Here is a 14219-nt window from a genome sequence, read left to right on the forward strand (position 1 = left end):
AAGCATGGTGCCTGAAAACATGAATGAATTAAGGGGAGTCCTTCAAGTGCTGAAGGGAGAAAAATCTCTTACTCTCAGCTGCTGTGCTCATAAATAATCAAGAGGCTTCTGGGAGAGCAGAGCTTTATCAATATTTCAGCTTCCTCAGAGCCTTGTTCCTTAGCAACCACGTCACCATGCTCTCAGGAAGGGCTGCTGGGCCGCGTGTGCTCTGCATCCTCTTCCTGTAGGTGCCGTCTCTGTCCTTGTGGTCAGGCGGAGACATTCATGTCTGCTCCAGTGAGCAGCTTTGCTCCTCACAGCCCACTGGGATGGCACTGCATACCGAAGGCATGTGTGCACCAGGCAAGGGAGAGGAGCAGCTTGGCACGTGACAGCTTTGCAAATCCACCATGGGCTTAGGGACAGAAGGACAGGATGAAGAGTGTTGGAGGGAGGTCAAGATATATTTCTTTGTCCTACTTCCAGCACAATTCAAAGCTTGCCCCAGCCCCTGCCTCTCTACAGGCATACTGTGGTTCCAAGGCAAAAGGGATTTCTCCTTCCTCAAATGGGTTAACACTTTATCCAAGTTTACCAGAAGGAATTCAAAAGGCACAGTGTGAACAAGGAGGTTGACATGATGATTGGGCTTCCCTCAGTGATAAACCGCTGAGTTCTGCCTCCGCTGGCTGAGAGGCTTCTGGGAGAGTAGAGAAAGTCAGGTAGGGTAACCTACAACCCAGGTTCAGATACTGTTTGACTTTGTGGCCCAGGTGCTGTGGAGGCTTGCCTCATGCATCAGCTAAGACGCCGCGCCGCTGGCTTCCTGCGCAGTGACAAGATGGCAGCCCTGTTCACCAAAGTAGGGAAGACATGCCCCGTGGCTGCAGAGATTTGCCACAAGGTGCAGGAGCTGCAGCAACAAGCAGAGGGCAGGTGAGGCCTGAGCCGGCCCCTCCCAACATCCTTTCTACTCTATCCTTGGCACTTACTGTTTTCCAGACAGCCTGCCTAAAGGGTGGCTTCCTGGCCTCTGTCTTGTACAAGTACTTGGCCGAGGGGCCAGCCTGAGAGTGGGGGTTGGCCCTTTGCAGATTCCATACCCTGTCTCCCCACTTCAGCTCCCTATCTCAGCCCACGCACGCTGAACTCCTGTTGTCACTTCAGAGCCACCACGCTGGGGCCTGTGCTTCTGAAACCTTCCCCTCTTCTCTTTGCAGGAAACCCTCAGGAGGCAGCCAAGAAGCCCTTCGGAAACAGGGCTCAACCAGCGGGAAGGCCCCAGCTCTCAGCCAACAGGCCTTGAAACACATATGGGTACGCACAGCACTCATGGAGAAAGTTCTGGACAGGATTGTACAGTACCTGGCCGAAAACTGCAGGTAACTGCCTACCTCCCCCGCACTGGTCCTTTCCTTGGTCCACCTCAGCCTCATCCCTCTACATTCTTTTTTGGTTTTTTTTTTTTGGTTTTTCGAGACAGGGTTTCTCTGTGGCTTTGGAGCCTGTCCTGGAACTAGCTCTTGTAGACCAGGTTGGTCTCGAACTCACAGAGATCCGCCTGCCTCTGCCTCCCAATCCTCTCTCCCTCTACATTCTTAATAGTCCGCAGCAGTCTGGAGGCATGCCTCCCGCCCTCTTTTGGCACCCCAAGAATTTAGACCTAACCAAGAACCCTACAACACTTCATGCTATTGACTCATCCTTTGGTGACTGACGTGAATCTGATCCCTGGGCGTGCTTCTGCTGCCTGGGTCCAGGAGCTCTGGTACTGACCTGTCTCTGTCTCCTCTTGGCAGCAAGTACTATGAGAAGGAAGCATTACTGGCAGACCCCGTGTTTGGCCCAGTCCTGGCCTGTCTCCTAGGTGAGCTTGAAGACTTAGAGGCCTGTGCTGTTCAGTGGGGTGAGGAGTGGGTGATGAAAGAACCCCAGCTGATTAACCATCCCTGTCTCCATAGTGGGACCCTGTGCCTTGGAATACACAAAGCTCAAGACAGCTGATCACTACTGGACTGACCCCTCTGCTGATGAGCTAGTCCAGAGGCATCGTATCCGGGGTCCCGCTAATCGCCAGGACTCCCCAGCAAAGCGCCCTGCCTTGGGGGTTAGTATCCTTCTCCCCACCTCTGTGTTCACTTTCTCAGACTATACTTAGGAGCCCCCCGGTAGCAGCCACCTAAGAGAACTTTCTGTCTATGCTAGGACTTGCATAAATGCCAGTAGCCCATGCCTACTGTTGATTAGAGAGTAAAGGGTAGCAAAGAGTCAGCTAGAGAGGGCCATAGTGCATGGGAGCCTGAAGATTCTCCAGCCCTAAGACCGCCTTGCCAGGGTGGGCCCTGAGCCGTGTCTTTTCCTGGCAGATCCGGAAGCGCCACTCTAGTGGTGGTACTTCTGAAGACCGGCTAGCTGCCTGCGCCAGAGAGTACGTGGAGTCCCTGCACCAGAACTCGAGAACTCGGCTGCTCTACGGCAAGAACAACGTATTGGTGCAGCCGGTAGGAATGCTTTGTGCCTCCAGTCCTCCCTTACTGCCCTCTTTAGCAGGTCCAGAACCAGTTTCTTTGCTACAGAACTTGACCAGAGAGAAGGGAATGCCATCCTACCCATCCTGTGTTGTCATATGACTCATGCCCAGCTTGGAGTTGGCAGGAGACAGGAATGACATCTGTTCTGGCTAGCTGAAACCCAGGCTGTCCAGGCCTAGGATGGCAGCCAGCAGGCAGAGTGAATGCCCAGCATGGGTGTGGCTGGCAGTGGCACACCTGGCACTCAGGCTGACAGGACAGAGCCAATGGCACTAAGCCAACTGAGAAGAGACATTTAAATATAGCTTCTGTTCATCCTTGCTTTGCCCAGCCTTCAGCCCCAGGACTCCATTGCTGGCCTGATGTGTTCCCTCTTGGGCTCATTCTCATGGGCCATCCGATGAGACTCTCCGGCCCATGTTGTCTGTTTTCTGGTGTATCTCTTCCCTATAGAAGGAGGACATGGAGGCGGTCCCTGGCTACCTCTCCCTGCACCAGTCTGCAGAGAACCTGACCCTGAAGTGGACTCCTAACCAACTCATGAATGGGACTCTTGGGGACTCGGAGCTAGAAAAGAGGTAGAGGTTTTACACATGCTCTCAGGAAGCAGGGAAAGGAACGGAAGCGTGGGGAGGGGATGGCGAAACAAAGAAGGCTCCAAGGGCCAAGCCTTACTCCTCATTCAGTGCCAAGAATTACAGGGAGAGGCTGCCTGAGAGATTCCCAAGCCCTTTGAGACTGAGCCACTCCTGGCCGTGGAGGGGTTGGCACAAGCCAGGTGCTACATGGCAAAGAATTCCAGGCTCTGTCTTAGAGGGACAGCGCTGGCCTGTCTTTAACACAGTTCCAGGGGTGACAGAGGCGAATCTTAGAGCATAGTAACACCTATGATTCCTTTTCAGTGTGTACTGGGACTATGCCCTGGTGGTGCCCTTCAGTCAGATCGTCTGCATCCACTGCCACCAGCAAAGTGAGTCTGCTCGACTGAGGCCGAGAGGGAGGGAGGGCCGGTGCTTCCTTGCTGTGCACTGTGCATTGGGTCTGTCAGATGTACTGTGTCTTTCCCAGTGTCCTTGTTTTGCGGTGTTGGGAATCAGATTCAGGGCACTATCTGGCTAAGCATGTGTCCTACCACTGAGCACACTCCCAGCCCTCCCATTCTCCTCATTTTTCTAATTTTTAAATTATTAAAAAAAACTTATGTGTACGGATGTTTCACCTACGTGTGTGTGTGTGTGTGTGTGTGTGTGTGTGTGTGTGTGTATCATCATATGTATGCCTAGTGCCCATGGAGGCCAAAAGAGGGCATTGGGGCCCCAGAACTAAAATACAGATAGTTATGAGCAACCATATGGGTGCTAGGAACTGAACCTGGGTCCTCTTCAAAAGCAACAAACCACTAAACCAAACTCTCCGGCCTCATTTGTTTGTGTTTTGTTTTGTTTTTGTTTTTTTGGACATTATTTAGTGTATGTATGTGTATAAATACATAAATTCACACCTGCACCAAAACACACATGGAGACCTGGGGACAGTTTGCAGGAATCACCTCTCTCATGTGGGTCCCAGGGATGGGAATGAAGCTCAGATTGTTAGGTTTGCAGTGGGCATCTTTATCCCCTGAACCCTCTGGCTGCCTCTGCTGTTCCTATGAGGGAAGTACCCAAGGCATGTTCTAGCCTGTCTACCCTCCTTCCTAGCCTGGGAAAACTCACCAGTCGGGCCAGGGTGATGGGGTCGGGAGGTCTCAAGAAGGGCCCCAGCCTCACTTGCGGGCATTCACCCCCACCAGAGAGCGGTGGCACGCTTGTGCTGGTGAGCCAGGATGGCATCCAGAGGCCGCCACTGCACTTCCCACAGGGAGGACACCTGCTGTCCTTTCTGTCATGTCTGGAGAATGGGCTGCTGCCTCGTGGACAGCTTGAGCCCCCGCTGTGGACCCAGCAGGGAAAGGTACCTTGGCAGGGGAGGCTCGGGTGCAGGGCAGGGTGAAGGAAGGCCTCCTCTCTTCCTTTCCAGCACACAGTTCTCAGGAACAGCTTTGGGTGGGACCTTGGGTGGGACTGTGCACCGGACAAGCTGACCCCCGCTCCCTCCACAGGGCAAGGTTTTCCCCAAGCTACGGAAACGCAGTAGCATACGGTCGGTCGACATGGAGGAGCTCGGTGTAGGACGGGCCACAGACTATGTGTTCCGGATCATCTACCCTGGGCACAGGCACGAGCACAGTGAGTGTCCCCACGTTCCCTGTGACGAATGCTCAGGGTGTGTGGAAGCACTGTGTCATTTGGGTCAGGCAGGTTAAGACAAGGGCTTCATCACTTTAACTTGCAGATCATCCCTGTCTTGTACCTAGCTGTCTTCCCCCAAGTCACCCCGAGGCTCTCAGCTCAGCAGACCCAGGCATCACCATACAAGTTCCTTAGTCATATTTCATGCAATGATGCAGAAATACTAGAAATATTAATAGAAGGTGGGAAACTCTCCAGCCCTCTTCAGCCCCACCACCTAGCCTCGACAAACCATCCTGGGTACAGTGCAGGTTCACTTCCAGAGCCAAAGCCCTCAAGTCAACTCCTGATGCAGAAACAGGGGCTGCATCTGGAGGGGGTGAAGCCTAGAGCGCGGATGTTGAGGGCTGGAATCTGAGGTGACTGGGCTCTGAGGGCCCCACAGTGCACCTGGGCCTCGGGGCGCCTATGGCGAAGTACCTCCACATCAGTGCTCTTTCTGCTCGGTGACTCCATTTCTCTGTATCAGACTTGCATGTCTTGAAGATGAGGGCAGGGACTCTGTCAGTCCACAGTGATTGTTGCCACCCAGACCACCTACCCCTCCCTGCATTTCCTAACTTGTGCCAGAAAGTTGTCCATAGTCACACGTCTTTGTTGATGGGCAGATGACTCAGGCTTCATGCAGATCGCTGTAAGCACAAATGGCCCAACAGGCTTGGAGGACCTGGGCTTGGGGGCCTCCATTCCTCCCAGATGTGCCAGACAAGAGACAGCGAGTTTCAGCCACGGTCCTGTGGACTGGCATTTCACCTCAGGCTTGGCTTGGTTTTGGTTTGCAGCCTGTTTCCCTCCTTCAGTCGTGACGCGTTCCATTCTGGTCACACCACTGTAAGGCCCTCTTTCCTCCCTAGAGGGTGAGCTAGGCAGCAGGAGCTGAAACTTGGCTGAGTGACGCCCACTCCTCAAGGATGGCTCTGAGGGGACCCTGGAAGAATAAGGTTGAATTTATGCTCTAAATGAGGGGCTTGCAGTTGTCTCTAACTCAAGTTCAGCCTGACCATGACAGCAGCTAAAGAAAGATTGGGATCCATCTGGCCAGAGTCCTAGCCAACCTTAGTCAGGACTGGTGATCTTCTACGTACACTTACGCAAGCGCGCGCACACACACCTTTCTTCTGTTCTTCCTAGAGAGGACCCCTTCAAACAGTGGAGCTCTGTAGCCACCTCTTAGCCCTGAGCCTCTCGTCCTCTCCTGATAACCAGCAGAAGGTTCTTAGACCACCCCGCCCCCACCCCCTCCCTCCTCAAGGCCCTGCAGGTTCTCCACACCTTTCACCCCCAAGAGGGCCGATGGTCTCTCCTGCCCAGGACTAGGGTCCTCATGCCTCTGCCTCTCTCGCTATTCTCTTTGAGCAGTCACTATTAACTACCACCACCTAGCGGCCAGCCGTGCGGCCTCGGTGGACGATGATGAGGAAGAGGAGGATAAACTACACGCGATGCTCTCAATGATCTGCTCGCGGAACCTCACAGCTCCCAATCTGATGAAAGGTTTTTATCCCTCCCCACCCCGACTCACCTCGTCCTCTACCCTGACCCCCTTGGGCCCACTTGCCACCCACTGCAGGGGCTCACACAGCAGTGTTGGCATTAGGGAGACTTGCACACAGGGCCATTTCCTCGTCACAAGACAGATCAGTGAGGACACAGGCAGGCCAGACAGGTACTGGCAAGAAGAGGGGACGTGTAGAGCAAATGGTTCTGGTCGAGGAGAGCTGCTTTACCCTGAGAAAGCAATGGGGAGGCGGGCAGGCTCTCTGAAGACCCGCTTGGGGGCCTGAATGGCTCTCAGAGCCGCTCCCTGTTCCTGCCAGTCACGCCCTGCAGACGCCAGATGGTGGTCTGTCTGTCTCTCCTGCTGACAGGAGAGGCCAGCTACTTCTATGCTTCTAACTCTGACTTAGCAAGACAGGGTAAAGGTAGAAGCTGGACAGGTCAGGTGAGGGGTGAGGGTCATCGTGATAAGAGACCCCCAAGGACTGGCCTTCCCAGCATGCATGAGGGCTACAGTGTGCTTTAGCATGAAGACCTGCTACTTGAGCATGAAGCTAGACATACTTAGCACGGGGGTCTAGGTCCAGGCTCCCTGCCCCCCATGCCCCTGGTTCACTGTATGGGTTTGAACAAGTATCTCAGCCGGGCGGTGGTGGCGCACGCCTTTAATCCCAGCACTTGGGAGGCAGAGGCAGGCAGATCTCTGTGAGTTCGAGACCAGCCTGGTCTACAAGAGCTAGTTCCAGGACAGGCTCCAAAACCACAGAGAAACCCTGTCTCGAAACCCCCCCCCCCAAAAAAAAAAAAAAAAAAAAAAAAAAAACAAAAAAACAAGTATCTCAGCATCTCCAGGCTCAGTTTTCTCACTGGTGCTAGGTATCATGTCAGTGATGTTGCCTGCGTGTCCTGTACTCTGGACCCCAACATTTATGGTGGCGGGGATCTCCTTCCCTAGAAACAGCACAGCACAGTATTGTCTCAGCATTTATCTGCCCACCAAATTCTTTTTTTAAGACAGCTGTCTTGGTGAGGAGCCCCACTCTTTGGAGAACCATCAACCAGGGTCCCATGAGGGCTAGAGAGGGCTCCAGGGAAGACTGGATAGAGAAGCAGAGACTAGGCTAGCCCTTGGATGCTAGGGAGTTCCCCAGTCCCCACCGCGTTTATGCCACAAAGTTAATTGGTTCTCGCTCTTACAGAGGGAGCCTAATATATTACACCCCTTACAGAGATGCTGTTCCTTCTAATTCTCTCCTTACACTTCTACAGAGTTCTGCTAAGGGGCACAGCCAAGTCACTCAACCAGTAATAATGACTCCTATTCCTGCCAGCCAGGCCCATGGCTCAGAACACACCCAGCACCCCTCAGCCAGTCCTGCCAGCTGCTCTTCTTCCTGCCACAGGTCTGCCTTCCTTCCCAGTCCTGTAGGCCGTGGAATACCCAACTCTTTAGGTTACTAACACACACTTGCCACCTGGCTCTTTGTGCCATGGACTTGAACAACACAGCTTGTTTACGGGTTAACTGGCCTTGAGTCGTGTGGGACCGTTGAACTCACTGCCCTGCAGACCAACCTCTTGGAAGTAGAAAGGCCACTGACTGCTGGGTGGAGCTGTATACGCACCTGTAATCGCAGCACTTTGTGGGTAGGGGAGGAGGGTCTAGGAGGTTAAGATCAGCCTCAGCTACATGAGTTTGAAGCTAACCCAGGCAACTTGAGATCTCAGAAGAAAAACAAAGCCCACTGACTAGTAGTAGGACTGAAGTGTCTAAGATCAAATTTCCAAGCTCATGGAGTTCAGAGGCCTTGGAAGTCATCTGGGTATCCTTTTGTAGAATTGAGGGACTAGATGAACCCAGAGTCTATCCCCTGTGCTCCCAGTAATTGGGGGAAGGGCATAGGTAGAAGATCCCTAGGGAAGTGAGGAGTAGGGATGGAGGATGGGAGCTCCCCCCCATACTCCAGTCCATAATGACAACACTGTTGAGTTCTGCAGCCATTGCTTTTTCAGGCCTGCAACATGCTTGACTTGTGCATGTGATTCAAGTGGCGGGGCGGCCAGGTCTCTTCCCTCCCCCCTCCATTTCCCACTGCCCCCTACTGAGCAGAGATGCTGTTCACTCTAATTCTGCTCCAGGCCAGGCACCTTTCACTCAGAGTCCTAGGGGCTGTGGGGTTCGCCCACCTTGAGTGTTTGCTTTATACTTTCCTCATGCTCAGAGGAGAGGGCAGAGTCAAAGCTGACCCAGCAGACCCCTGTCCAGCCTGCTGCCTCACCAGTCCCTCACCGTCACCCCAGAGCTCCAGCTGTCTGCACTGGTTGTCAGTACATGTAGCGTGTGCAAAGCTGGCTGGTTCAGCTCCTTCCTGGAGAATTAAGGTGAAGAGCATTGACCCAGGAGATGTGCCTTGGTTGGGCCCAGCTTTCTGGGCATGAGCTTGTTTCCCTCTGTGCCCATCCTCCACCCTCTGTGCCTGTCGCCATCCCTGCCTGCTGCCTGCTGCCTGCCTGGCTGAGCGGATTCCTCCCCACCCACCTCTACCCCTCACCCTGGTTCCTCCTGCAACTGACTTCCTGCCTGCTGCAGATGAGCAAGGTGCCCAGCCCCACTACCTGTTCCATCCTTTCCCGCTCTTCCCCAAGTCTTCAGCATGGCTTGCGACCCCTCACTCCCAGAGCCGCAGCCCCCTACCAAGTATATTCCCTTAATTTACCTCCTGGTGGAGCTGAAGGGCCAGACACTGACACAATCCTACCTGTGGGTCTGGGGGGGGGACAAGGCAGGGCAGCCCTTGAGGGGACTGGAGGGAAATCCGCTCAGCCCTCTCCACCAAGGCACACCCGGAGCTGGAGTCTGGCTATCCAAAATCACAAGGCCTGGGCCTGCAGACTGGGGAGTCAGGGTCTCTTGCCAGGTTTACCTAGAGAACCTTTGCTGAAAGACCTCAGCACACAGAGCTCCTTACCCCTCACTCTCCCTGCACCTCCCTCCCTCGAGGTGACACCAGTCTCTCTCTTCCCACCTTCACTGCGCTTCATCTCTGTGGCTCCTGGCGGATATTCATCCTGAGCAGTTTTCTACCCGACTCTGGCCCTAAAAACTCTCAAGAGTCTTGACTCACTTCTAATTTAGATCACCAGGGATGGCAGAGACAGCACCATCTACAGACATACAGACATGCCCAAGGCTCTGTCTATGACGCTGCACATGGTCAGCTGTGACTGGTGTGTCGGACCATTGGGGTCACGTGCCCAGACACTAATTCCATTCTGCCAGCCCTGGGAAGTTCCCCTCCATTCCAGCTCACACAAGAGCTGAGTGCCCTCAGAGCAGGCCTCGGGGTGTCTGGTTTGGGCAGGAAGCACTGTTCCTACTTAGCCACTGGCCACTAGATCTGGGATGGTTCAGGGTAATGAGACAGATAGCTTTGAGGTCCCCTCAGGGATTTTGGTCATTGATACTGAGGCTTCCAGATACATTCCTGTGCGTCTGAGAGAGAAGCAGGCTGGGCCTTGAAAGGCCAGGGCTAACTGGCAGTGTTTCTCTAGTGGAGGCCTTTGCTCTTCTTGCCTTTCCTCTGAGAAAGTATGTGTCCTCTGGTATTGGTGGAGGTGGGTACACAGATCACCCACAACTCAGTTCAAGTATTCCATTACATGGAAAAAGCCACCTCTGTCTTCTCCAGGCTAGGGGAAGCTGGACAGTGTCAGGCACCCTCACCCTCCCACTGTCTCCATCCCTGGGTTCTCAACCAGGCAGGCACCACCTCATGAATTTCCACCAATGGGTGATTTCGTCTGCAGCTCTGGGCAGAGGTGGGCATTGGGCATGCTGCAAGGGCACTTGGGGGGGAAAGCCTACCAGGCATTGACCTTAGCCCCTTCCTGCCCTCAGATGCTGGTGACATGATTGAGATGCAGGGTTTTGGACCCAGCCTGACGGCCTGGCACCTAGAGCCCCTGTGTAGCCAGGGCTCCTCCTGCCTTTCCTGCTCCTCCAGTAGCTCCCCATACGCAACCCCCAGTCATTGCAGCTGTGTTCCTGACAGGTGAGTGGGAAGGATGGGAAGTAGCCTGCTGTTAGTGCATAGCCACGTGTATCCCCCGGCCTTACAAGCTCCTCCTGGCATGTCAGGGTGGCCGCTTTAAATTGGACAGACCTGGATTCGGATCTTATTTATGTTACCTACATGACATCAGCAAGTTGCTGAGTCTCTATGAGCCTCTGTCTTTGCTTTTTGTTTTGTTTGAGACAGGGTCTCACCCTGTAGCTCAGACTGTCCTGAAACTCACTATGTAAACCGGGTTGGCCTTGAACTCAGAGATCCACCTGCCTCTGCCTCCTAAGTGCTGGGATTAAAGACGTGGACCACCACTGCCGGGCCACTTCTGTGTTTCTAAACCTCTGTTTTCTCCCCTGCAAAATGGGGTGATACCACCTCCTTCCTAAAGCAGGGGAGGACCATGTAACTGTCCAGGGTTGTACCATACTCCGATCACCTTCCTGTTCTGGACATCGTCCCACTGTCAGGCTGTGTGTCTGGGAACACTTGGTACTACCCTGTATGAAGCAACATGGGAACACTTTGGGCCCATTGCCTAAATATTCCCCTTCACCTGTAATTCACTTTTAACCTGCCATTTCTGGGGTCCCTGAAGTGTCTCCATTTACACATAAGGATATCAAGATTCACTGGAGTGCCGAGTGGTAGTAGCACACACCTTTTAATCCCAGAATTCAGGAGGCAGAGGCAGGTGGATCTCTGTGAGTTGGAGGCCAGCCTGGTCTACAGAGCAAGTTCTAGGACAGCCAGGGCTGCTAACAGGGAAACACTGTCTTGGAAAGAAAAAAAAAAAAAAAAAAAAAAAAGAGTCACTGGAGCAAAGTTCAAGTCGGGGCCCTAATAGCAACATGAAGGATGGCCGGCAGGGTGGGACCAGTCTTGTACTGCCAAGCTGTATACCCCACTCTCCACACACAGCCCCTGCACCCTGAAGCCACAGTGTCAGCCCCCTCTGAGCTAGGATGTTTCCACAGGTTGCCCCTCAGGCTGCTGTGTGAGAGCATGAAGAGGCAGATTGTGTCCCGGGCCTTCTATGGCTGTGAGTGTGTGGCGAGGTGGGGCTCTGAGGGGCTGGGGGTGGGGAAGCATCTCAGTCACAGCCACCTTTTTGCCCGTTGTAGGGCTGGCCTACTGTCGCCACCTGTCCACAGTGAGGACCCACCTGTCAGCACTGGTGCATCACAACATTATCCCACCAGACAGGCCCCCTGGGGCCTCAGGTGGCCTTACCAAGGATGTGTGGAGCAAGTATCAGAAGGACAAAAAGGTGCAAACCTGGCTTCCAAGGGCAGAGGCATGGGGCGGGGTCTTGGGAGGCAACAGTTACCTGTAGCTGCCTGCTCCAAACTGAATGGTCATTTGGGGTAAAACATGGTATGGGTTGGATGGTGGTGGCACATGCCTTTGATTCCAGCACTCAGGAGGCAGAGGAAGGTGATCTCTGTGAGTTCAAGGCCAGTCTGGTCTACAGAGTGAGTTCCAGGACTGGTTCCATAGCTACTAAGAAACCCTGTCTCAGGCGGGGCAGGGGTTAACAGCCATGCTAGGGAGTTGGACAGATAGGCAAGACTGATGCCATGGGGTGACATGCGTTGGAGATGTATGGCTGATCTCGTCTGCATGGGAAGGGACAGGGCTGGGAATCCAATCTACTTCCATATTGATCTGAGATTTGATAAGCTTTGCTCTACCCTGTGAGGAAGACGTTGAGACAAGCTCTCTTAAAGCTATAATCACAGAACAAGAGAATATGGCTGCCCCAAGCAGGGTGTGCCTGGGCTCAGTAAAGCCGCTAAAGGCCAGGCCCAGCTCTCCCAGGGATGTGGCTTGGCTGCTGGGCCACAGTAACTGGAGGCTGCATAGTCTTTACCTCTGGCTTCCTCAGAACTACAAGGAGCTGGAGCTCCTGCGGCAGGTGTACTATGGTGGTGTGGAGCATGAGATTCGCAAAGACGTCTGGCCCTTCCTGCTTGGCCACTACAGATTTGGCATGAGCAAGAAGGAGATGGAGCAGGTAAGGGAGCCTGCTCCGACAGAGCCAAAGAACTAGCAGCTGGGCAAGTAACCCCAGAGAGGGAGCCTCGGAAGTCTCAGCCCCTCCTAGCTAGAAACAGCAGGGGAAGATGGTAGCGGAGCAGCCCCCTGGCCCTCACCTGAGGGCCTGCTCCAGTCCAGCCATCTCACCTTCTACGGCCCCCCTAAACTGAGTTCCAGTGCTTATCCAGCCCTGAGGAGAAGCCCTTTGGGCACCCTCCCCTCATGGTCATGGTGTCATCTGAGCACAGGTGGATGCAGCTGTGGCAGCGAGATACCAGCAGGTGCTGGCAGAGTGGAAGGCCTGCGAGGTGGTGGTGAGGCAGCGGGAGCGGGAGGCTCATCCAGCCACGCTCACTAAGTTCTCCTCGGGCAGCAGCATCGACAGCCACGTGCAGCGCCTGGTGCACCGAGATTCCACCATCAGCAATGATGTGAGCCAGACTGAGGGAAGGGCTTGATGGGGAGGGCTAGTGGGGCCCACGAATCTCTCAGGCACAAGGGTCCTGCGCATGGGGCCATCTTCCAGTACTGGCAGTTGGGTCCTGGGCAAAGACTTCAGGTGTCAGTGCCCCAAAATTTCAGCTAAAGAACGGGCAACTTCTGGTACTTTCACACCAATAAACAAGCCATTGCTTTGTGCTGCTTTTGAACAATAGGGGGAAGTGGGTCTCCTGGAATTTGGGGAAGCTTCTCCCTCCTTGTAGAGAAAGTAGTCGTGGGTTCCCACGAGTTCCGGTACTGCATCTGTTCCTGGTGAGATCAGTGTCTCGGAGCTAGAGCATCCCGTATCTGGCCTCTGTTTCTGGACTTCTCCATTCCCATACCTCTGATTGAAGAGGCTTTATGGAATATTATTGGCCGAAGAACAGAGGAGCGTTTAGAGAGCCATTGCTGTGCACTGGCAGGGTCCTTTCTCTGCAGTTTTCTGTCGCCCTGTAGGAGTAACTGCAGAGGTAGCAATGCTCGTGGAATGCTCTATTGCTTCCCTTCCTTCCCCTTCTGCCCTAAGAACAGCAGACAGTAACTACAGCCCGCTGCTGCCGCCCCACCCAAATCTGAATTTTTTTCCTTTTTCTTTTCCTTCCTTTCTTCTTTCCTCTCCCCAGCCCCTTCTATCTCGACTGGCCTTAGCTGTCCTCCTACCTCCTACCTCCTACCTTAGCTGGGATTACAGGCATGCTCTGCCTATATATTCAAGTATTTATTTATTATTGAGTCAGGGCCTCATTTTGGAGTTCTGGAGCTCACTGTTGTAAGACCACGGTAGCCTTGAACTCATAGAGATCCACCTGCCTTTGCCTTCCAAGTGCTGGGGTTAAAGTTGTGTACATACAATGTCCAGCCCATAAGTGGCTCTGGTTTTAAATTTTACTTATTTTTATGAGTATGAGTGTTTTACCTGTACATATGTCAGAAGAGGGCATCAGATTCCCTGGAACTGGAGTTACGGATGATCAAGAACCACCTTGTGGGTACTGGGAAACCACCCAAATCCTCTGAAGAGATGCTCTTAACTGCTGAGCATCTCTCCAACCACCATTTTGTGGCTCCCCCCCCCCAAAACTGTCTTTTTCTAAACTATGACACATAAGTGTGTAGATGCCATGGTGAAACCCATCACTTTTTATGCTAAACTAACAAATTACTATGTAAAGGCGAGGCTTGCTGTCACACATATGAGATCTCAGGACTCTAGACGCAGAAGTAGTTGGATCAGGAAGTGAAGGCTAGTCTTAGCTACATAGCAGAGTCAGGGCTATCCTGGGATACCTAAGTCCCTATTTCAAAAAGGAAGGAAGGAAGGAAGGAAGGAA

General features: G+C 53.4%; 1 protein-coding gene across 2 annotated transcripts in view; it reads left to right on the forward strand.

Moving 5' to 3' along the window:
* The window catches only part of Sgsm2 (small G protein signaling modulator 2), a 39958-nt gene that overhangs the window by 18662 nt on the left and 7077 nt on the right, over nucleotides 1-14219 (forward strand). The window contains exons 3-17 of one of the 2 annotated variants that reach the window (XM_005349564.2): nucleotides 756-918; nucleotides 1203-1364; nucleotides 1782-1849; nucleotides 1944-2089; nucleotides 2349-2483; nucleotides 2967-3091; nucleotides 3416-3483; nucleotides 4306-4466; nucleotides 4615-4741; nucleotides 6164-6298; nucleotides 10200-10353; nucleotides 11343-11407; nucleotides 11490-11635; nucleotides 12254-12382; nucleotides 12654-12836. In XM_005349564.2, coding sequence (XP_005349621.1) covers nucleotides 756-918; nucleotides 1203-1364; nucleotides 1782-1849; nucleotides 1944-2089; nucleotides 2349-2483; nucleotides 2967-3091; nucleotides 3416-3483; nucleotides 4306-4466; nucleotides 4615-4741; nucleotides 6164-6298; nucleotides 10200-10353; nucleotides 11343-11407; nucleotides 11490-11635; nucleotides 12254-12382; nucleotides 12654-12836 — 1967 coding nt within the window. The remainder of the gene's footprint in view (nucleotides 1-755; nucleotides 919-1202; nucleotides 1365-1781; nucleotides 1850-1943; nucleotides 2090-2348; nucleotides 2484-2966; nucleotides 3092-3415; nucleotides 3484-4305; nucleotides 4467-4614; nucleotides 4742-6163; nucleotides 6299-10199; nucleotides 10354-11342; nucleotides 11408-11489; nucleotides 11636-12253; nucleotides 12383-12653; nucleotides 12837-14219) is intronic. The other variant, XM_005349565.2, reaches the window with a different exon arrangement.

Source organism: Microtus ochrogaster, chromosome 7 (genome assembly GCF_000317375.1).
Source record: "Microtus ochrogaster isolate Prairie Vole_2 chromosome 7, MicOch1.0, whole genome shotgun sequence".
NCBI lineage: Eukaryota > Metazoa > Chordata > Mammalia > Rodentia > Cricetidae > Microtus > Microtus ochrogaster.